The sequence below is a fragment of the Falco biarmicus genome, chromosome 6 (genome assembly GCF_023638135.1).
Source record: "Falco biarmicus isolate bFalBia1 chromosome 6, bFalBia1.pri, whole genome shotgun sequence".
In the NCBI taxonomy this organism is placed as follows: domain Eukaryota; kingdom Metazoa; phylum Chordata; class Aves; order Falconiformes; family Falconidae; genus Falco; species Falco biarmicus.
Genome location: NC_079293.1, coordinates 73898873 through 73922780, shown reverse-complemented (window position 1 = coordinate 73922780; position 23908 = coordinate 73898873). Strand labels below are relative to the sequence as shown.

Sequence of the window (23908 nt, the reverse complement as noted above, 5' to 3'; positions counted from 1 at the left end):
CATGGTCAAGCAATACCTCCGTTCCAGCCTCACAAACCGCCAGTGGTTCAGGGTTCTCCAGTGTTCGGTATATCTCACTATATACCCTCAGCTCGAACATGTTGATTCCAGCTCAAAGCAGAAGCCTCACTGCAAGCCAGGACATCTCTCTGAAGAGAGAAGGTTGGCACCTTTGAAGCTGTAGTCCCCTTTTCCTGATGCCCTGGGTCCCTGGCCCACCTGCCAGCACTGCCACGGGCTGAGGGGCCACTGACTTGGCCCGGCAGAGAGCAATGCTCTACCCAGGAGCAGCAGTGCCAGCAGAGCTGACCTACTCCTGTCCTGTACTCTCCTTCCATGCCAACCTCCACAGTGGATTCTATGCACAGCAAACCCAGCAGCCAGGTCAGCCTCTTCCGATCCCAGCCTGCTGCCCAGACCCATGCCTTGTTCCTCAGCTTTTTGCATAAAGTCAGGCTGTCAGCAGCTGTGTTCAGCCTCAGGAGAACAAAAGGGATGTTTTATCCCCATCTGAATGGAAATAACTCCTTGCTGAGTGCCCCCCAAGTGCCCTTGGCTCCACACTACACTGCAGAACACAAGAACAGGGTGTGCACCTCCTCTTTCCCCTCCATGCCTGGTAACAACATTTCCTCCTCTTCATCCTCATCCTCCTCTGCTTCTTCAGTGTCATCTTCATCATCTTCATTCTCTGCCTCTTCACTACTGTAACCATCCTCATCTTCACTGCATTCCTACAAGAAACGAGAGATACCACCAGGAGTCACACAGGACGCCCTCAGTGCCCTCCCCAGACAGCTGGTCCCTCCATTCTGGGGACAGATGACAAGTTTGCCCCAGAAGAGTGAGATGACCTGGTACGTTTCCCCCACACCTGATGTCTACAATCAGAGCAGCTAGTTTCAGCTACCACAGTGAATGAAGAGATGGTGCATGCAGCAAGACGGCTATCCATTACGGCCACTGCACAAATGGGGGTATGTTTCTGTCAGGGTTGTCAAAACAATCCCCAACACTCCCATGAGATGGTCTTCAAAGTATCAGCCTGAAAAAACCTACTCCTAGGACACACCTAGGATGAGCCAGAGGCTCATAGCTCAAGTACCACAGTAAGCAATGCATTCTGCCCAGCCAGAAGGCCACTCTGTCCCAGTGCTGTTTCCTACCTCACTGTCTTCCTCCTCTTCCTCAACCTCATCTGACTCATCCTCACTGTCCTCAAAAAATTTGGATTTGGTTGTGCGCTGGGGCTTTCCCGTAGAGGAGCAGGAGGGCCCTGCCTCCCCAGTAGAAGAGGTGACGGCCTCGTCACCTTTGCCTAGTTCAGGCTTCTGCAGAGCAGGGCTGTTGCCTCCAGCGCTGGCTTTGTCTGAGGTGGAGGAAATACCCGTGATTTCTTCATCTGGCTTCCCATTCTTCCTCTCCTTGTGGTCGGTAAGCTCCCCTGGGTCAGCCTCTCCATTCATATTTGACTCCCCATCATGCTGCTTGCCTGTCCCCTCTGCAGCGTTCTCCCCAGCTGGAGCTAAAGACTTGTTTTTGAGGTTCTTGGTGCAGTTTTGTCCGTAGCGTGTGAGAAGCTCCTCAATGGTCATTGTGGCTTCTTCATGCAGAAGAGCAGCTTCCTCATTATCCACTAAAAACGGAAAGGGGGAGGGGGGTGAGGACAAAGAGGGTCAGAAAGCAGGATACATCACCACAGCAGCAGCTGTGTAGCACACACTGGGTTCAGCAGTGAGCTGCCCTGCCTGGATGCTGCTATTGCAGACAGGTTTCAGCAATGCTCAACAGGTTGATCCCCAGCAGGCGCAGGCAAATGCAGCCAGGCCCGTGCCATCCCACAGCTTCCAAGTGCTGCAGATGAACAATATACAAATCGCAGGGCAACGGCTTCTAACCACAGCCAAAGCACGCAGTCTGCAAGTTACCCTCGTGACTCCAGCCTCCGATGCTATCTGGCTGACTGGTAGGCAGCACAGAGCATTTAAATTAGATGTAAGATTGGAGGGTAAAGAGCCCCGTATTTCTTGGGTGCAGCTCATCTGAAGCTGCGGGGGAAGCAGGCAGACCACTTTCATGTGCAGATTTGTTTATTAATACTACAACCAGGAACAAGAAGTTTTTGTTATAGCAGTTGCTCCATGGGCCTTAAGCACCACAGGGATCCCAACCAGCTGTAATCTAGACACTTACAAACAGATGATAGAATAGCTTTAGGCAGTGAATGCAGTACCTCCTCCCAAGCAGGACACTAGACAGAAAATAGGATGACTTTCCCTAAATTATGAGCCAATGACCACTGCTTCCCTATTGACATCCCCCTGGTTATAATTTTCCTTGTTATTTAATCCCAAAAGGAAAAGGAACACCCATATCCTAAACACTCCTCAAAATACAGAACATAAAAGAAAAAAACCCAACAACCAAGCAAACAAAACCTCTACTGTCAGCTGGAGAATGAGGGCCAACAAATTTAGCGTTTTCAGACCAATACATAGTGTTCAAGGTGACTGTATCACTTTGCATCTGCTTCAAGGCTAGTTACAAGATATTCAGCTGAGAGCAGCATCGGACTCTACCCTGGCATTTACATTCTAACTGGGTTCATGGTCTGGCAACTACTTGCTGGTGAAAATGAACACTTGTTTCTTTGTTGAGAACCGCTGAAGAGATCAGAATCTGCTTCAATCCTATCTGCAGCTGGTGTCTGTCACCAGCTTGGAACATCATATTGTTCCACTTTCACAACTTAGCCCGCCTCACACCTCAGAGATTTCTGACACATCCCAGAACTCTGCAACCCATGGAGAAAGCTCTACAGAAAACTGACAGAATTGTTAGTTATTCATAGGATTAAGCTACCAAATGAATCAGAATTTGCCTAGCATCTGCCCGAAGCAATAAAGAGTGCTGAGGGGTGGCAGTTCAACTCCAGCTGAAATTTAACTGAGAAATTTGCACAGAAAACCTTCTGCTAAAGGAGACCTGACCCAACTGCTCTCAGTCCCTGTCCTGGAGCTGCACTTGTTTATTCAGTGGCATCTGACTTACCATCGTCTTCGTCAGCAACTTTCTCCTTCTCATCTTCATCATCTTGGGGCCGTCCTGCCATCTGAGAGAGCTCTTTAATCACCTCCTCAGTAGTGAGCTTGGCATCTATGGCTAAGAAAGCATCTTCCAGGGCCTGTGCATGAACACAGACATGAGGGTGTGCACAGTTTCAACTTCATTACAGAATGCCTGTGTGTCATGCTGTGCAATCAAGTCTCTCCTACAACACACACCATACAGAACCACAGAATGGCTGAGGCTGGCAGGGACCTCTGGGGTCCACCTGACCTAACACCCCGGTGCAGCAGGGACATGCTGAGCTGTCTGCCCAGGCCCATGTCCAGACAGCTTCTGAACAGCTCCAAGGATGTACGCTCCCTGGGCAACCTGCACCTGTGCTTGGTCACTCTTGCACTGAAAAGTGTTTCCTGATGTTTAGAGAGACCCTCCTGGCACCCATTTAGGGTCCGTCACCTCCGGTCCTGGCACTGGGCACTGCTGGCAGAGCTGCCTGCGTCCCCTCGGCACCCTCCCGCAGGTGTTTATGGACACGGATCCAACCCCCTGAGCCTGCCCTGCGCCAGGCTGAGCAGTCCCAGCTCCCGCAGCCTTGCCCCAGAGCAGAGGGGCTCCAGTCCCACAGCATCTTGGTGGCCCCTCACTGGACCCTCTCCAGCCTGGCCGTGCCCCTCTCGGGCTGGGAAGCCCAGCACTGAGCCAGCGCTCCTGGGGTGGCCTCTCCAGGGCTGGGCAGAGGGGAAGGATCATCACCTCCCCCAGCTGGCAATGCTTTGCCTAAGGCAGCCCAGGACACCGTTCGCCGCCTTTGCAGCAAGGGCACGTGTCTGCTTCACGGTCAACTTGGTGTCCACCAGGACCCCGGAGCCGTTTCTGCCGAGCCGCTTTCCCGCTGGGCTGCCCCAGCACATCCTGGTGCTACGGGACTGTTCCTCCCGGGCGCAGGACTTTGCACGTCCCCTTGCTGAACCTCACAAGGTTCCTGCCAGCCTGTTTCTCCAGCCTGTCCAGGTCCCCCTGGCGTGCAGCTGCTCTCCCGGCTCGGTGTCACCCACAGACTTGCCGAGGGTACGCTCGGCCCCATCCTCCAGATCGTTAATGAAGACGTTAAAGAGGACCGGACCCAGTATTGCCCCGTGGGACACACTGGTTGTTACTGGCCTCCAACCAGACTTTGTGCCACTGATCATCAACCCCCTGGCTGGGCCTGCCTGCTCATGCAGCCCATGCTTCCACAGCTTCCCTAGGAGGAGCTTGTGGGACACTGAGTCACAAGCCTTGTTGGAGTCCATGGGGGGCCTGGGGACAGGATAGCAATCAAAGCCACTGCGGAATGGCTCAGCATGAAGACTCCTCGACTCAGCAGACAGGCTCATTGCAGTCAGCAAGCACAGCCAGCTTGGGATCAGCAAAGCACAATACTTGGGCATTTCAGCCTAGAGCAAGAGCCACAAACTGATTCAAGTCTGTGTTGTAGACTATCCTCAGCCTAGATGTAAACAGAGTTTCTGGAGGGACTGCCTTCCCCTCACCCACACAGCTACAGATCCCAGCTCCAGCCCACAGGACACCTGATGTCAGATCATGCATTAATACTACAAGGGAAAATTACATCAGAAGGACCACTTGGTGGAAGGAAGACATGAACTAACCTCCCACCTCTGACAAAAGCTACCACTGCCCCCTAAAAAACAACCTACCAAAACCAGTGTCCTGGTTTTGGCTGGGATGGAGTTAACTTTCTTCTTAGTAGTAGGTGCAGTGCTGTGTTTTGGATTTGGTGTGAGAACAATGTTGATAGCACACTGATGGTTTTAGTTGTTGCTGGGTGATGTTTATACTAAATCAAGGACTTTTCGATTCCTTGGGCCCTGCCAGTGAGAGGGCTGGAGGGGCAGGGAAAACTGGGAGGGGACACAGCCAGGACAGGTGACCCAAGCTAGTCAAAGAGGTATTCCACACCATATGACATCATGCTGGGTATATAAACTGGGGGAAGAAGAAGGAAGGGCGGGACATTTGGCATTACGGAGCTTGTCTTCGTGAGTAACGTTACGCGTGATGGAGCCCTGCTTCCCCGGGGATGGCCGAGCACCTGCCTGCCCGTGGGAAGTGGGGAATGAATTCCCTGCTTTGCTTTGCTTGTGTGCGCAGCTTTTGCTTTACCTATTAAATTGTTCTTATCTCAACCCTTGAGTTTTACATTCCCTTCCAATCCTCCTCCCCATCCCTCTGGGTGAGGGGTAGTGAGCAAGCGGCAGCGTGGTGCTGGGTTGCTGCCCGGGGTTAAACCACGACAACCAGTCAAAGAACCAGCTCACACATGTGACTGGAATGAGTCTGAAAATTAAAAAAAAAAAAAAAAAGAAAAAAAAAGAAAGCTAAGCTGGAAAACAGAAGGTTTATCTTTGAAAAAACAATGAATACCTGGTGTACACTCCTAGAAACAAGGAAGGGAAATTAAAATAGAAGACATGGCAGACAGACCTTAGAGGGACAGGGCCCTGCACATAAGTACTAGGTACCTAAACACAGGTTTTCCTCTGCATTGGTGCTTACTTGTTTCAGGGCAGAGCTAGATTCTTACCTTTTGCAATTTGCCTTCCTTATAGGCCTTCTGGTCTTTGATTATCTCAGGAAGATACTTGGCACAGTAAAGGGCAACTTCTTCTCCTGAAAGAGAGCAGAAGTCATTTAAAGAGGCTGGTCCTCCCAGAAGCAAAATGCATCTTGAGCAACTGAATTCCTGAGGCAAATCTTGGGACACAAACCAGAACTACTCCAGGCATGGAAAAGTCACGCAGCAACAGACTGCTGGGGATTGCACTCACACCCCTCAGGAGGCTGCATCTCCAGAACAGCAGGATTTGCTGACGATCCCTGGCAAACCTCAATGAGCTCTTGCCCATTACGTTTGGCCAATGCTATAAGCTTCCTGAAAGGGAGTTTAGGCCCACTTTGGCACTTAGGCTGTTTAGGCCCATCCTACCTAGAAAGCTCAATTTTCTCATGTAAGCACAGGGATAAACAAGCAGAGAAAAAGGGAAGCTTTTGGTTAATGTAAACTCTTTCTCAGAGCATTACCAACACATGATGAGCAGCACAAAAAACTTTATGTACTCGAGCATATGTTCTAGACCAATGAGAAGACAATGCCACAGCCTTGAAATAAGCCCTTTGGGAAGACGGGTGTCCTGATCGGCAGAGCAGTCACCTTGGCACAGGATGGGGTGTGTGAGTGCACAGCATGAGTAAATGGTGGCCAGAACACCAGGCTGCCAAGAGCATAGAGGGTAACTTGGATTGATGGTCAACAAGTCAAACCAAGAGCTGAAAGATTTTTCAAAGCCACAAACACCCCAGCAGCTCAGTAATTAATACTGTCAAGTATGCAACTGTGCAGAGGAGACATTTTGTGTGATCATGACGGTGCTATTAGAGAGGAAGATTAAACAGAGTGAGGGATTGTGAATTTCTGTAGTTCAGCTCAGCAAGAGGGACCAGAAAGAACAGTGCAACTTGTAAGAGATCAGTCTGGTAATTTAGGTTTTTATGTGAGAGGCAAAGAACAAAGTAGGACATAGGAACCTGGCTCGCAAGTCACAAGAAAGAAAAACTAGAGCTAGAAACAAACTAAATGACAGTCACAGAAGGGTGGCAGGGAGAGGAGCAGGGCAGATTGCAAGCAGGTGGAAGGGTCCAGCCACAGGGCCCAAGAAGATGCTTAAGATTGTGTTGGATGAGCCATTCTCTACCACAGGGCAAAGAAGGAGTAGTATGACTGAGCTGAACATAGCGCTCAGAGCCTCTCTGCACACTGCCAGCTTTCCTATGGCTATAGGTAAGGTGAGAGAGTGCTCCTTCCCTCCCGGAGGGTGAGTACAGAAGGCTACAGAAAGACGGTTTTTACAGCAGAGCTAGCTAGAGAAGGCCAGTTTTTACAGAAGAGCTGTAACAGCCACTCAGTCTCTTGATCTCCCTGCTAGCACATCCCAGCTTCCCCCCCTTTCTTCCAGCCAAAGAGAGGCTGTGCAGGCAGGTGGCCATGATGAGTAGTAACACACACAGGAGCAAAGCTCTGCGAAGCTACAGGGAGCAGGGGAATTGAGGGGAACGTATGAGAAGGGTGCGAAGTAGCTAGCCATCAGCTTAGCAAAGGGAGAGGTAGAGGGAACATAGCAGGAAGCAAAGAGGCAGTTAAGATTTGAGAGAAAGAAAGAAACAGCAGACAAGGGACTTTCCCAAATGTGCCTGCAGAAAAGGGATCAAGTGGCCATTGACAAAGAACAGAAACCTTGCAAAATGGTCGTTGTTGAAATAGCGCTGCAAAAAGTTCAATACAAAGAGACTGAGCTCTATTCTGACCGTGCTCTCAAAAATGCAGAATGGGAGGAAGAGCGGGTGAAAAACAAAAAAAGAAGATCACAGAAAAATAAGTGACCCAAGAGAGAAATAGGAGTGACTCCAGCATTTTAATGAGAACTTAAAAGTGAATACCAAGGTGACCTGACAACCACAGACCTGTCAGAAGAATAAAAAACTGGCCAGACCTTACAGGATCTCAAATGAAAAAGACGGACAATTAATGTCCATTGACATGGGATTATGGAACCAGATCTTGCCAATCCAACTCAACATCTACTTTTAAAGATAACCAGGATTATGGCTGATTTAGGTAGGGTCTATAATGTGTATGTATATAATACATAACTTAAATATACACATATGTATATAAGACAGCACTTTGCTTAAAAAGTTAAACTTTCAAGCCAGCACATGCAGAATAGGTTAAGGAACTGCTAGCTCCCAGTTGTGAGATTAAACTGAACAAATCAAATGGGAAGATGTGTTTATATGCAGTTTTGATGGACTGGCTTCCAGATGATACTGTAACGTTTTTATCAGAGAGCCAAAATGAAGCAAAATTTCTGAGTAAACTATAGACAGAGTAGTGAATAATGACAATGACAGGTCTTCCAAGTCACTTGATGAGCTGGGGGAAGTGAGCACAGGCTGCTCAAAGAGGTATGGCCTCCAAGAAGAACGTGCATAGTTTTGGACCATGGCAGGAAACCAGCCAGCGGCTCCAGATGCTCTGCAAGATGGTCCTAGAAGAGGCCAGGAGCATGCTACATGTTTCCTTTCATTTAGGCTGCTTTTAAAGCATAAATTAGCAGGCCATAGAACAGTAGCACTTGCAGAGACAGGGATTGAGTGGATCAGCCTGGCCCAAAGGTGGCTGGGGCAGTTTGCTGCGGGGACACAAGGCTCTGCCATGGGTAGACCTGTTCCAGGACTTGGCCGGCACCTTGGCTGAGAGCTAGATGTGATAGTGATGTACTCCCACATAAAGGCTTGACCAGCAGGCAAGGTGGTACACTGAGCATGCCTCAGCAGTCCAAGGAGGAGAAAAACTAGGAAAACTGCAGGAAAATCTAATCCCAAATCAGGAACTAAAGGACAGGAAACAGGCCCCATGGGCTGCCAACATGACTGCTGGTCATCGCAGGGAGCAGCTGCAATCTCCTCCGGTTTCTCTTCCAACTTGCAATCATTCCTGCCTGCTCAATCTGCACCAGCATGATGGTGCTGACATCTGCCACTCATCTCATTTTGACACTCTCTGGGGCACTGAACTGCATCATCCAGAGTGACAGACATGCAGGTGGGTCACCTGCACACAAGCCATGCTGTGCCCTGCAGCGCTTCAGAGGCTTCGACAATGGTCTTACCCAAACGCTAAGCAGGAATGGGGTGGGTAAAAGCCTGCATCGCTTGTACCACTTAATTATTCTGGAGGAAGACAACCAGCCACAGCTGCCTGCTGAAGACCAGAAAGGGAGAAGAGAGTGACTGAAGGGCACCCTCATCCCTGCCCAGCAGGGTCTGCAGATGAGGCAGCAGCTCTGTGCAATCTGTGCTACTGGAAGCAGCTGACAGATCTAATAATACCAGAGTGGACACCTGATCACCCACCAGATGGAAAAGATGACTGAACATCGCAATCTTTCTGCCACAACTAGGGATGGGGGATTTTCTTCATAGCAACAAGTAGCTTGATCTAAGAAAGCCACCAACAGCTTTGCAGCCCTGGCCCTGGTACGTACCCTGTAAGCAAGGAGGGCATGGGGCTGGAGCACAGCCTGCAGGAAGATGCTTTCCACAAGGCTGGCAGCAGTGTGCAAAGCAACGCAATAAAGATCTTGCTCTGTCGCCACCGAGCAGGAAGACAGCCCCAATATGAAAAGCTTTAACAGTTAAACCATTTCTTTGAAACAGGGACACTGAGATTCAATAGCAATCCGGGAACGTCCAACATGCCTGACTGTGCCTACCCAAAGACAAACTACTGCAAGAGAATTCATAGGTCCCATACTGGTTTTGGCTGGGAAAGAGTTAATTTTCTTCACAGTAGCTGGTATGGAGTTGTGCTGAAAACAGCGCTGGTAATTCAGGGATAGTTTTGTAAGTGCCAAGCAGCGCTTATGCAGAGCCAAGGCCTTTTCTGCTCCTCACCCCACCCCACCAGTGAGCAGGCTGGGGGCACGGGGGCAGCTGGGACAGGACACAAGCTGGGACAGCTGACCCCAACTGACCCAAGGGATATTCCATGCCATATGACATCATACTCAGCATATAAAGCTGGGGGAAGGAGGAGGAGGAAGATGTTTGCAGTGATTGTGTTTGTCTCCTCAAGTAACCGTTACACACGATGGAGCCCCGCTTTCCTGGGAATGGCTGAGCCCCCGCCTGCCATGGGAAGCGGTGAATGAACTTTTTTTGCTTTGCTTGTGCACGCAGCTGTTGCTTTATTTATTAAACCGTCTTTATCTCAACCCACAAGTTTTCTCACTTTTACCCTTCTGATTCTCTCCCCCATCCCACGGGGGAGAACGAGCAAGCAGCTGCATGGGGCTGAGTTGCCGGCTGGGGTTAAACTATGACAGTGCCACAGAAGGAAAGAAAGCTTTGCTGCTTCCCATGCAGCTCCAGCACAGATGTCACAACAGACATTTCTACTGCAAACTGATGAAGCTTCACACAGGAACCTTTCGTCAGTCTCCTAGAATCCTCTCCCCATCGGCTGCAGCTCACCCTCAAAGCAGGCCACCCTCTATGCGCACAGCTGGTCGTGGCAGTACCCCATCTCCCTTGCTCAGAGGATACCAGGCCTTGGTACCTATGGGTGTGAAATGCCTTCAGGGGCAGAACACTTAGAAAAAATAATTACTCACCTAGAACCATAACACATAACCAACAACAAATCCAGGATCAACTCTGCCACATCTCCAGTGTGCAACCCACTGTAAAACTGAGTCTCAAAGTCTCTATGAATTATTTTATTAATGTTTTTTTTAGAGGAGCAGCATCCAGCTAAGTAATGCCAAAGCCTCAGCTGCACTTTCTGCTTAATGTGACACAGATGCAGTAGTAGGAAGGTCTTCAGGAGGCTAAAGTAAAATACATAATGTGTAGCACTGATTTCAGTGAAAAATACGTGGAGGATTCTCCAGAGTGCGTACTTTTACGTTCCTACAGAATTATAACAAGAGATCACTTCTGTTTGCAAAAAAGCGTGTGGAGCATTCAGGATACCTGAATGACCATGCAGAAAGGTGGAAGCATACATGGGAAAGTTCAGGTCTGAGAGTATATTTCTGCATGGCTGGATGCCACTGCCAAAAAATACATCTGATTCAGTTTTAGAAGCAGGAGTCACATTCAGATTAAATATGGAACAAAGTCAATTTATCTTGGCGCTTCAGGCAAGGCTGGCTCCAGACTACCTCAGACCCAGCTGGAATCTTACTGCAGTATTTCTCTATCTCCAGGAGCACAGGCTTGAATATGACATGTGAAGACTAGAACTGGCAGCAGCTTCAGGGCAGAAACCTAGGGAAGAAAAAGGCCTCCAGAGATACAGGTTCCTAGATCAAATCTTTTTCAGGGCATGTACATGCACAAACTCATCCTATCTCATCTTCACAAGGCTGAAAGTAGATCCCACTCCAAGATTTGATCTGTATTTAGACACATAAACACCATATGAACATAAAATAAAGAAAGCTTAAGAGTCAAGTAACAAACTAGTTAACAACAAGTATCACAGAATCCCTATGGATTGGAGTACTATGCCAAAACAGGAAAAGAAAAAAATTAAACTCAGAGTATTAACTCCCACCCCGAGACAATGACAGAGAGGCAGAATGTTAAGGTAGATCAGAAGGCAAGACGACTGTTGTGGTTTCAGCAATATCTAAAGCCAGCTAGATGGCTTTCACCTCTGCAAACTGACTCCATCCACCTTTTCCTTTGGCAGTTTCTGTGACAGCACATAGGACTCTACACAGCAGCTTTCCACCTTCAATGCTTTCCCACAACATGGCAGGATCCATCTGTGAACAGGGCATATTGCTCTTCATTTCCTGGTAATTTATTATACAGAGGGACCTCTTCAGCATGAGTCCCCTCCTCTGGCAACACTCTGAAGTTTCGGCCCTCTGGCCAGTCCATGATCACTTCCAGGACTCCCGGACAGTCAGTGCTTCCCATTTGAGCTGCTGTGTGATCAGTGTGACCTGCTGATGCCTAGATATGCAGAGGGGACGTCCCCTTTGAACATCCAGCCCAGCATAGGCAATCAAGGTGCCAAAAAGAGCTATGCTTCAGTACCAACTACTTCTGAAGCAGCACCAATTCCTTCATATGCTGCTGTTTCTTTTTTCAGTTGGAGTGTGATGGGCTTCAGATCCCCTATACCCCCAGCTCCAAAACCCTACGGTGAACCTTGAGTCTCTCCAGGCACTTTCTGCCAGACGCTCTGGCAGGTGGGGCTGTTATCCCTGGCAGAAGTATAAAGCATGTATTTTTTTTTGCCGTGCCCAGACTGGCCCAAATGCTACTGCATGAACTATCTCCTGTTTAATTTGTTCAAAGGCTTGCTGCTGCTCAGGGCCCTATTCAAAGTTGTTGTTCTTCCAAGTCATTTGATAGAGAGGGCTTAGAATCAGACTATAACCTGGAATATGCATTCTCCAAAAACCCACGACACCTAAGAACATTTGTGTTTCTTTTTTGTTAGTTGGTGGAGACACAGCCATTATTTTATTGAACACATCCATTGGGATATCATGACACCATCTTGCCATTTTATTCCCAAGAACTGGATTTCCTGTGCAGCTCCTTTGACCTTTGTTTCATAGCAAAAACCAGCTTTCAAAAGAATCTGGATTATTATCCCGTTCTGAAACACTTCCTCTGCTGTGTTGCCCCACACAAAGATGGCATCAGTGTCTTGGAGGTGTTTTCCAGAGCTTCACCTCGTTCCACTGCAGTCTGTATCAGTCCATAGCAGATGGCAGGGCTATTTCCACCCTGGGGCAGTTGATTCCAGGTGTACTGGACACCCCTCCAAGTGAAAATGAACTGTGGCCTGCGCTCTGCTGCCAAAGGGGTTGAGAAAAACGTGCTGGTGCTATCAGTTGCTGCATACTGTTTGGCAGCCTTTGACTCCAGTTCATACTTGGAGTCTGAGGTTGGTATGGCAGTGCTCAGTGGCAGCATGACTTTGTTCAGCCTTGACAGTCCGCTGTTACCTTCCACTCGCCATGAGATTTTTGCACTGGCCTTATGAGACTATTAAAGGGTGAAAGCGCTTACTGACCACTCCTTGACTCTCCAGTCGCCAGATCAGCTTATGTATGGGAACCAGGGAGTCTCGATTGGTGTGATATTGTTGCTGGTGCACTGTCATGGTAACAATTGGCACCTGCAGCAAAGCCCACCACAGATGGGTCCTCTGAGAGACCAGGCAAACTAGACAGCTGTTTAATCTTTGCCATACTCAAGACAGCTATACCGAAACCCCATTGGTACCCTTTTTGGGTCTTTGAAGTACCCTCTTCCTGAGGTAGTCTATGACAAGTATACATGGAGCCTCCAGACCAGTCACAACAGGATGCTTTTGCCACTTGCTCCCAGTTCGGCTTACCTCAGCCTCCAACACAGGCAGTTCTTTGGATCCTCCTGTCATTCCAGAAATACAGAGGGATTCTGACCCTTCGTAATCTCATGGTACTAGAGCACACTGTGCACCAGTGTCCGCTACAGCTTTATACCTCCCTGGGGCCGATATGCCAGGTCACTGAATCCACAGGGCCCAGAAAAAGCAGTTGTCCCTTTTCCTCCATGTGGCCAAAGGCAAGGTCCCTCTAGTCCTGACTGGAATCTTCATTACTTGATTTTTATTACTGCAAAACAGAAGTCCCTTCACCAGGGTCAAAAGTACAATCAGCCCTTCTGCTCTGCCCAGCAGATATCGGAGCAGTAATTTTTCTGGATAGATGCTTTTCAGCTGTTGTTTTCCCTTGCAGCTCCTGTACCTGAGCTTCTAGTCTCCAGGTTCACTGTCCCACTTCCTTATGTCCTCCCTTGGTCATGCAGGAAGAACCATGGGGGTTGCACGTGATGTGTGCCACTGGTACTCTCTCCCTTGAACAGAAAAAGGCTGACTCTTTATTAAGATATTAATAAAGATAATTAATTTTTCATTAATTAAGAGGTTAATAGCTGAGGCCTTGGTTGGAACACATGAGGAAGACCTACCCTTCTCTGCTTACTCAGACATTTTTTGGGTCAGTCTGTCCACAGCTGAGACACAGGCCCACATAGAGCAAGTGAGATTATCTTTGTATTCTTGGAATTGCCTGGCCAGGCCATCTATCCTTGGTGCCTCCCTATCTGCCCAGCTCGTTATTGCCAGGGTGTGGGCATATATTGTCAGTTCATTTCATACAAACTTTTGTCACACGGACTGCATGCACTGGATTTCACCCCGGTCTCTGGATGCCTAATTGTCACCCAGGTTGCTATAGATCATCTCCAACACTGCTTGTTCCCTCAGACACTGGATACCTCCCTCAATGTTGGTCCATCTGCTTTGGGAATTTGCAAGTTCTTCCTTGAAGGGACACCTGTCCTTATGCTTGACAAGAGTCACCACCAAAGACTGAGGACTCCTGCCCTTTTTCTAATCCCTTTGTCAATAGCCTTATCCTTAGCAAGGGATCCCAGCTACTGGGCTTCCTTACCCTTTAATTCCCAACTGCTGATCCCACTGTCCCAGCATCAGAGTAATCAGTTGAGAATTAGCTCACCTGGTTAATGGCTAAAATCTTTTCACATATGTTGCAGCTCACTTAGGGATAGGGATCAGGTGGTTTCTGTCTCATTTACGATTTCAGCCTCTTCCTCCTCCTGTTCTTGACTGCTGTGCTGCAGAACACCTGTTCTGCCTCTTTCTCCTCCTCCTTCTTAGAAGCTTCCTCATCTCTTACTAAAACATACTGACTTCCACTTCCATTGTTTCTTTTTAGTTATATGGGCAACTGATATAATGTCTGGTTTAGCCATAATGTCTGTTGGTGTGCTTTCCCTCTCTTCTTCCTGAGGGTGCTGCATAATATTGAGCAGTGTTTGGCAGGTGCTGGCCAGGGCCCAGCACAGTGTGGCAAGTTGTGCCTCTTTGGAATAGCCACAGCCATTTTTTTTCCCCCTCAAACATTCTATCACTTCATCAGGATCCTGTAGTTGTTCAGGAATGAAGTTCCAGACCACTGGACGCCAGATGTTCTTTAGATACCTGCTCATATTCTCCCATATGCTATGCCACCCATGACAATACTCTTGCGGAGCCTGGGTCATATTCCTAAATTGCTTGTTAACCTTAGACAAAACCAAAGCAATATTCCTAAGAAATACAAATAGATGTATTTTAACTACCCAAGGATATTCAAGATACTGAGAAGTTATTGTAACAAGGGAGAAAACATCACAGAAGGAGGTAGTGAAGGTGCCATTCTGTACTACTTCCACAAAAAATCCTCTCGGAGGAAGAAGTGTAATTGTTAATTGTCTCTGTGAGATGGTACCCACAGTACAGTAATGGCTTCAGTACAGAGCCCAAACACCAGCTCAAGGTCAGTGCTTTAATAACAAATCTCCCAGGCAAAGCATAACTAATCACTACAAAGCACAGCAAGCTGCAAAGCCAACATCAATCTTTAACGTATATGGAGGAAAAAAAAAAAAAAAGAAAAAAGAAAAAGGAGACCATGGCATAGATCAGATAAAGTAATACCAAGAACATAAATCAATACTGTGACCTGCAACTGTTTTAACAGATAAAACCCATTCTAATATGCTCTGCTCAATCTGTTATTACCTCAAACCCTTCAGGCCCCATGTTGGGCACTACAAAAAGGACTGTTGTGGTTTAACCCCAGCCAGCAGCTAAGCACCATGCAACTGCTTGCTCACTCCCCCCAGCAGGATGAGGGGAAGAGAACTGGAAGGGTTAAAGTGAGAAAACTTGTGGGTTGGGATAAGAACAGTTTAATAATTGAAATAAAAATAGCAACAACAATAATAATATTAACAAAATTGTCACAAAAAGGAAAGTAACAGAGATAAACAAAACCCAAGACAGACAAGCACTGCAAATGAAAAGAATTGCTCACCACCAATGGACTGATGCCCAGTCAGAGCAGCAGCACCCCTCTGCCAACATTCCCCTCCAGTTTTCTTGCTGAGCATGATGCCATATGGCATGGAATATCCCTTGGGTCAACTGGGGTCCCAACTTGTGTCCCCCCCTCCCAACTTCTGGTTCACCCCCAGCCTGCTCACTGGCAGGTAGGGTGAGGCGCAGAAAAGGCCTTGGCTCTGTGTAAGTGCTGCTCGGCACTAACGAAAACATCCCTGAATTACCAACACTTTTCAGCACAACTCCAAAGCACAGCCCCATACCAGCTACTGTGAAGAAAATTAACTCAACCCCGGCCAAAACCAGCACTATGACCAAGAACAAGGCAAGAGAAATCCATTGCTCTGCATATAAACTGGGAAAAAATTACAACAGGGCTTGGCTTGCTGTATTCAAATGAAAACCCTGGTAGGAGCAAAAAGAAAACCTCACTATGATAATGTTGACCTCCAAAAAGGAGGAACTATGTGTCAATGAAGACACTTACCAAAAGGAAATAATAATAAAAAAAAGAGCTAAAAGGATAAAGCATGTGTAGATAGATACGGAGCCTGATAAGAAACACCATACTGGAGGTGCACAGTACCCATATATCATTCTCCAAGCTTTGAGGATAGGGATGCCAGGGCAAGTAAAAAACAAACTGGAGAAAGCAAAAAACCAGCAGCATCATTTAAAAACTGGAAGTCTCGTCCACAGGGGGAAAATACAAAAGAAAAACTGATGAGTGAAATGTAAAGGTAAATAGGAACCCCCCCCCCCCAACCATAAGAAAAAAAACCCCAACAACAACACCGCCCCTGCTTTTTCAATTAACACAATAATAAAATATTTTGCCAACCTGTCTGGAGCAGGAAGCTTACTGGATTGTTTAAGGCTGACAGATGAGCAAGGTATAAAAGAAAAGCTAAATTAATTTTTTGCAGTGTCAGCTAATACAGCTTGGACAGGTTCCCACTCTAAAACCTTCTTTTACATGGGACAGAACTGCAATAATTTCAAACTGAAGAACTAGTGCATCAATAAAATCATACAAAAGTAGGGATGAGCAAAAGTTGTTCTTCAGAGTCAGGTTCAACCATATCACTATACTTCCTGATAAGGTTTGACTAGGAAGAGCTGCAGAGATTCAGCCACTGCAAGTCTAAAACACAAGACAGAAAACAAGTTTTAGAAAACCATGCCAGTGCTTTGCCATTCTGATTAATGCCTAATCCCTAATGTCTATCTTGAATCTCTCCTACTGTACTAAAAAACCCGCAAACAACATACTGCTTCATGTCCTACACTAACAGCAATGTTGTAAGTGTTCAAAGTCTTCCTAAAACCCAACACATGAAATAGTTTCTCAGCTAACAGGGAGGTCTAGCACACCGATCTTGAAGAAGATCGGTTTGATATTATTCATTCTTGACCAGTTTTTGCTAGATGCTACTTATCTTTATATGTGCTAGATGCTTACAAATGGTTTCTGAGCTTCTGCAAAAAATAACATTAAGTTGTAGTTGCTAAATCCCTAGATGTTTTTTCCTTTGTCCTTCCCCTGCCTTTCAGAACCAACCCATTATCCCAGTGTTCTCAAAAGATAATTTTCAGGATATCAGCAGTTGCTCCATCCAGGTCTCTGCACACTCCAAGATGAAGTTCAGGTGGAAAATATTTTCAAAACATTAAATACAAATGCTTCACACTGAGATGACATCTTTTGAAGAGCTACTTGTCATCTACGTACTCAGCCTGACCATTTTAATAAGGACTATTGCAAAAAAAGGTCTTAAACTCTTACTTACAAATTGGCAGAATTAGGTAACTCAGTTCCAAAGGAAAGCAAGCAGTTATGAACTGTGGTATGTAACCTTCCACTTGAATCTGCTCCATTATCAGCAAAATGAAAGACATACATACCATACCAAAAAAAGAATTAATGTAAGAGCTGGAGAGTGGTGGAAACTGGGTTCACAACACTACGTACCAGCATATCCAGTATGTGAGTACAGAAAACACTAGAAATGGTAATAAATAGAATAAGCAGATATACGGATACATATAGGATGGGCAGGGGTTAACTATACAGCAGAGAATGTAACGAACTGGTAAATGTTCTTTCAAAGAGTCAACGAGCAGGAGAGAACAGGCAGTTTAGTTGATCTACTTCATATAGATTTGCAAAACGCTTTCCTATAAATCATCAAATGTTTCAAATACTAAGCTGCCATGGGAAAAGAAGTAAGGTTTGATAGAAGCAGACAGCTCTCAAAATGGAGGAGGCCCACTGGCAGAGTTCCTTAAGACTTATGTGGTTCAACATCTACATAAATAATTTGGAAGAGAGGTCAGTAAGAAGTGATGATCAAATTCAGGATGATCAAAAGTAAAATAATTTGCAAAATTTAACAGTAGGATCTTGCGCTTTTACATGATATTGGCAGATAAAACTCCTCACTGACAAAGACAAGAAAAAAACATAAAAGACAACCAACCTCCAAACATACATTGGATGGACTCAAACTCATCTATTACTACTTAAGGAAAGATCTGGAGGAAACTGAGGACAGAGTTCTGAAAATGTCATCTTACAGTTTATTTGTATCAAAACATCCAACATGCTGTTAGGAAAGGAACTGTGAACAAAGCAGAAAACACTTAACGTCATGATAAATTCACAGTATATCTGTAACTTGAAAGGTACAGGCAGTTCTAGTCAGCCTAACTAAAAGCATGTTGCAGAGCTAGACCATGCCCAAAAAATAAAGGACAAATATAATCACAGCTGTGGTACAATGTTTGGAATCTGTGGCTCTGTCCAGCATCAGTAGCCTAGTAAGTTCCGCGGCTCAGGCATTTCATCACCTGTGTTAAAATTTATTAGAATTACTAGAATGATCCATGGCATAAGCTAGTTAGCACTCTCGTAATCTCTGGACACAGTTCAGCATGTAGTTGGAACCAGGAACCAAGAGCTAGTTTGAATGCAGCCACACTAGGCTAAATGTTAAGACAGCTTAACAGCATCAGTGTGGCCAGACTGTGCCAATTGACCTCAGGGCCAGAAAATGGTGCTGCTGTTATTTAATAGTACAGCTGTGTACAACCAGAGAAAAGTCTAGGAGTCTTCTGACTGGAAGAAATTATCAGGCAGCAGATTTAGATCAAATTCTTCTTTCAAATAATACAATTCTAAGCAAAACATCCCATACAAACAATCACCAAACATATAAACCTGGTTTAAAATGCAATTAGACAAATTCATGAAGAATTAGCTCACCAAGACGACAGAAGCACGTCTATAAGATAAAATGGCTGCAACCTGTGGGGGATGGAAGCTGGGAAAGTGTGTCAGGGAATGGATCTGCCTGTTCTGTTTTTTCACTCGTCTTGGGCAACCAGTACTGGCAACCAGCAGAACATACTGACTAGAGTCAGACCTTTGGTCCAATCTCATGTAGTTTTTCTTACTGACACTCTTCTGTGACTATCCTCTCTGGCTGATCCACCAAGAAAATAACCATTCTTAAAAGTTTTAGAAGATGGAATGCAAATCTCATTTCAATTTCATATCAACCCATGCTCTTCCTTCTAGAAACCCTAAGGAACTTTCAGAACCTCAGTCGATGATATAAAAAAAAAGTTTCCCAAGAAGGAGCAGGATTTTTAGTGATAGACAGATGTTTGCCCCATCAGCCACTGAGCAGCCTAGAAGAGCCACACTGAAGGGCTCTGGAGAGAACACAGTGGATGCAGTTACCTCCGTGTCCATCGTAGACTGAGAACATGGCTGTTTCACTGTCCAGCTCGGGTATGCAGTTGTGCGCATCCTGAAAGAGAGAGCAAAAGTCTGGAATGATGTGGATTGCACTAGTCCCCATAGAGAAGTGGGTAGAAGGCACAGCGAGGCTACGAGCACTAACACAGGGATTCTCAAATCTGGAGGGAGAGCAAGAACAGTAAGAAAGCCTCCTCTCACATTCTCAAAAGCTTACCTGACAAGCACTTGTCTCCAAAGGGGGGGAGGGGCACAGATCTTTAATGTTACGGTGCTCTCTGCACTAGAGCAGTAACGCAGCCTTGACACCATGCGATTGTACCGGAAACCCCTTCAGATCCTCAGTACAACAACTCTAGGTATGGCCAAGCTCAAGCCAGAATCAAACTCCTCTGCTCCCAGTACTCGCAAGGCCTGCATTACTGTAGTAGCTCACAGTTCTTAAAGAACATGAGGCAGCAAGCCATGCTCTACTGCACAAACTGGTACGGAGGTGAGGGCTGTCCAGCTGAGCATAACTACAGAAATACAAGTTATGCTGGTACCAATATACTGGCAACCTCCCACACACAGACGAATGCAACTGGCTTAGGGTCACCTGTGGAGTCTGGCTGTTCCCATAGATGCTCTCTTCTCCCGTTCTTGCCAAACAAGAGCCATGCAAACTGAAGAGCCACGTTGATGCACTGACAAAGCTAGAAGGTCACATATGGAGCCTCCTGACCTCACGCCTTGAAGCAAATATAGCTTTGCCTTTACTTATCCTGGTGAATATGGTCACAGACAGCAGCAGTTGTCTACCCAAACAGCCCAAAAAAGAGGCAGCCCTGCAGGACCTAGGATTACCACCACATCCAGTGAGAAGAAACAAACCAGTCTGGAAAACCTTCTCTTGGGACAAAGGCTCTTTTCTGCTTTTCTTGCCATGTGCGATGCTCCATGAAGGCACTGCTGGCCTCAGGTGCCACTACCTGACAAGCAAGACAAAAAGCCCGGCCTCTCTCAAGCATCTTTTAAGCAGCTGAGCAAAGGACAAGCAACTAATCAACTAATAGTGCAAAACCCAAAGTACAAACCCAGATATCACTTCCTAAGGTAAGACATACATCTTGGTTCTGGCAACTATGCAGAAACTCTGAGAAGGTCCAGGGGCAAACCAGCGGAAAGGTGTGTCCCAGGGGCATTTTGGGCTTAAATATCAAACTGCATCCAACCTTTCCCCATGCACGTCCCCAAACTACAAAGATCAACAACATACAAGCTACATACACTGAGCAACCTTCCCCTCCACAAGGTCTCTCAAGAACATCAGACTTTGAGGAAGGCACCACCCAAATTTTACAGCCAGGTGCCTGACCTCTTTTGCCCTATAGGTAAGCAAACCAAACCTGGCTGTTCCAATGCAAGGCCTAGAACTGATGGATGGACTGAATCTTTCTCTTAAACCTTCCCCCTGCCCAACTAATCTCCTGACATTCCTTAAAGTTCAAGCCCTAACCTACCAACTTACTGTTGGCAGACCACACCCCACATGCTTTTGTTCAAGAACAATCATGTGATACTTCAAACGACTTGATCTAGTCTCTGCTGTGGTTCAAGTTCACCACCTTGAAGTTAAATGTGCTACAGTTGCCCCAAAACCACTGTGCTTAATCCAAGACAGCTGGCTCAAAGATTTGGATGTGTTCACAATGCCAGCCATAACACAGAATTTCTATATACATACACACACACAGAGTATGCTACAATTGCTGTGCAGCCAAGCAACTGTTGAGCTCTTCATTTTTGTTGTAGGAGTCCTTGGATAAGAGCTCTTTGCCCTCTGGAGTCCCACAATCTTATAAGACAAAAACCCTATTCCCCTGCAATTTCTATCAAGTGCTAAAGAAAACAGGAAAAAGAGAGGCTCAGGGTTTATGCAGTACTTAGTGCAATGAAACTCCTGACACTGTGATGAAAATAAGTGTCTGAAATTACAATCTTAGTTCAAAATGAAAAAAATTACTCAGAATTATAATGTAGGAAATTTAACCAGACAGCTCACTGGAGATAGCAAATGAAAATAAGAATAAACAAAGAACCAGCATTTTAATGCTCACTTTTCAGAGCATTTACAGAAGCTAGTGAGACAGCAAAACCACAACAAACTAACTGGGCTAAGTCCCAGGTGACTAAACAGCAGTTTAATTAGAGCAAGTAATGCAGATGCTGCTAGGGAGGAAACCCAGTATTGGCAGCAAAAAACGTTTCTCTACTCCATTTGTAGAGCACTCACCGCAACTCATCCTGACCCCGAACCAGGGTGCTACCGTCAAGGAGGGCAGACAGACACGGCCAGCACGTGTTGGTAGGAGTGGGTTCAGCTCCTGCGCTGTGCACAGGGCTTGCTCTACACTGCTCTGGACAGGAGGGCCACTGGCTCCTCAAGCTGGGCTGCACACCAGCCCCGGCAACTTCAATGGTACAAGCAGTTCAGAGAGCACCCGATCGACCACCACTCAGACCACCTCTGCTGCCAGCACAAGGGGCTGCCAGTTACCAGTCTCCATCCTTGCTCCCAGGCCTGGTAAGCTCACTGCAGTGACTGCCTTCCAAGCTAGCCATCACCTCATGCTCTTCAGACTGAGCAACAGATCACAAAACCTGGGTGCCAGCTTTCTGCTATCTAGCCTTCCCCTCAAGGGATTCTAGGTCTCCCCCAGCTACCTCAGCTGTTCTACAGCAGTACTGAGAAACATCAAATTCAGTTTGATAAATCTTCATATTTTGAACCAAATTCTTGCACTTTTTGAAGCAAGGGCCTTTTTTCCTGAGCCCTGGAGTGAAATGAAGCTGCACACACGAGTTGTTGGTGTCTCATCTTGGAGATACAGTCAGAACAACAGCAAAGAGCTCCGAGAGGCCCCATTCCACTACCTCCAAAGTGCCTCATGCACCTTTGTATCCCAGAGCTCTCCCCCCTGAACCATAAAGCTGTCTTCAGCTTTTTTCCTTTTCTTATTCACTCATAGTACCTAACACTAATTTTGGTTGGTATCCTTATCTTTTGGGTCCCTCATCTGCCCAAAATGTTTCCATACTCACAAAGCAACCTCTCTGGACTAAGAATGGATTTTTATTACAGTATTTCTTCAGAGTCCTGTATACGCGTCACCTGAGGGCTCCTAAAACATGACTTAAAGGCAACAGATAACTCCTTTATACAAATTTCTACTACCCAAAAATGCCTGTGTCGTACCACTTGTACACGCCCTGACTGGTTTCACTAACACAACACATAACCAAAACCTTAAGCATAAACATTTGCCCAGAACTTTCTCCAAGCCTTACATTAGCAAAAGTACAATTAAACATGAAGAAAAGGAAAAAACACAAACCAAGACACAGAGAAGAGCACATAGCACTGGAATGCCAGAAACTGTAACAGAACTGTTGCTCAGCTGTATGTGAAACATGTTTCTCTCCCGTTACAGACTTCAAAGCAATTTACAGCAGGTTCAACTTGTAACGCAAGCACTCATGCCATCTTTTCTCATTTCTCGTGATAACAAAACCATGTCTACACCAATGGCCTCAGTATTGCTTCTACCAACAGGGAGATAAGCCTGGGAGATGTTGGCTAGTGCAGAAAACACAGCTGCAAGCTCTGGGCCTCATCCAATTTCCATAAAGGTCAACAGCAGTAAGAACAGACCTCAAATAAGTGAAATTACAAGCCAATGCTCCACCTGTGGGAGGGCTACTTTAGCCCACCACCACTATAAACAGGGGCAACTCTCTACTCACCCTCATCCAAGCCTGCCTCCTTAAAACACACACTTCCAACCTCTGTGCACCAAGGATGCCAGAACGATGTCTGCATTCAGCCTCTTACACGAGCTAATCCCCTCGCAGAGATTATACTGCGTATCACCTCTGTGCTCCAGTAATGTCTCTGTGCCACCATTTCACCCCTCCAGACGTCACTGTGATGGACGAGCTGAGACACCAGCAGTCATGGTCAGCTGAGTACACACATATCTTAAGAGCACTCTCCTGCCTCTTCTACCGTGGAAATGTGAGCCCACACTTTCACAAAGCTCTGATGCACACAGAAAAGAGGAAACACCTGGTCACCGTTTTGTCACCAGTTAAGACCACTGTAACATTTCAGTAGCAATAAAGTATCTGATAGCATTGCTCATGAAACTATTTGCAAAACCTCAGTCCCCAGCAGTCTGAATGGAACATCCTCTCCAAACTAGCCAAAGGGCTACAAACAAGAAGGCTGCTTTACCGTGTTCAGAGAAGTAGTACCCTGGGAGGGGCTGTAGGGACCAATACTAATCCTATTTAATTTAGCCTGTTTGCTGGTTGCCTGGAAGGGAAAATAAAGCAGCACATTAATGGCACTCAGAGGGTGTTAAATTCAAAGAACGAGTAACTGCTTGCAAGGCTGAGGAGTCCCAGCAGCTTGACATTGCCCTTATACAAGCAGCTTTACAAAGTAGTTCCAACAGACTCCCTCACCGGCAGGAGCGTGGGCAAACATC

General features: G+C 46.5%; 1 protein-coding gene across 1 annotated transcript in view; it reads right to left on the bottom strand.

Moving 5' to 3' along the window:
* Positions 1 to 23908, bottom strand: part of PPM1G (protein phosphatase, Mg2+/Mn2+ dependent 1G) — a 28324-nt gene that overhangs the window by 3399 nt on the left and 1017 nt on the right. Inside the window, exons 2-6 of the mRNA XM_056342940.1 lie at positions 19359 to 19428; positions 5657 to 5742; positions 3052 to 3184; positions 1167 to 1636; positions 597 to 734 (exon numbers count right to left, since the gene is read on the bottom strand). Of these exons, the coding sequence (XP_056198915.1) occupies positions 597 to 734; positions 1167 to 1636; positions 3052 to 3184; positions 5657 to 5742; positions 19359 to 19428 (897 nt within the window). The remainder of the gene's footprint in view (positions 1 to 596; positions 735 to 1166; positions 1637 to 3051; positions 3185 to 5656; positions 5743 to 19358; positions 19429 to 23908) is intronic.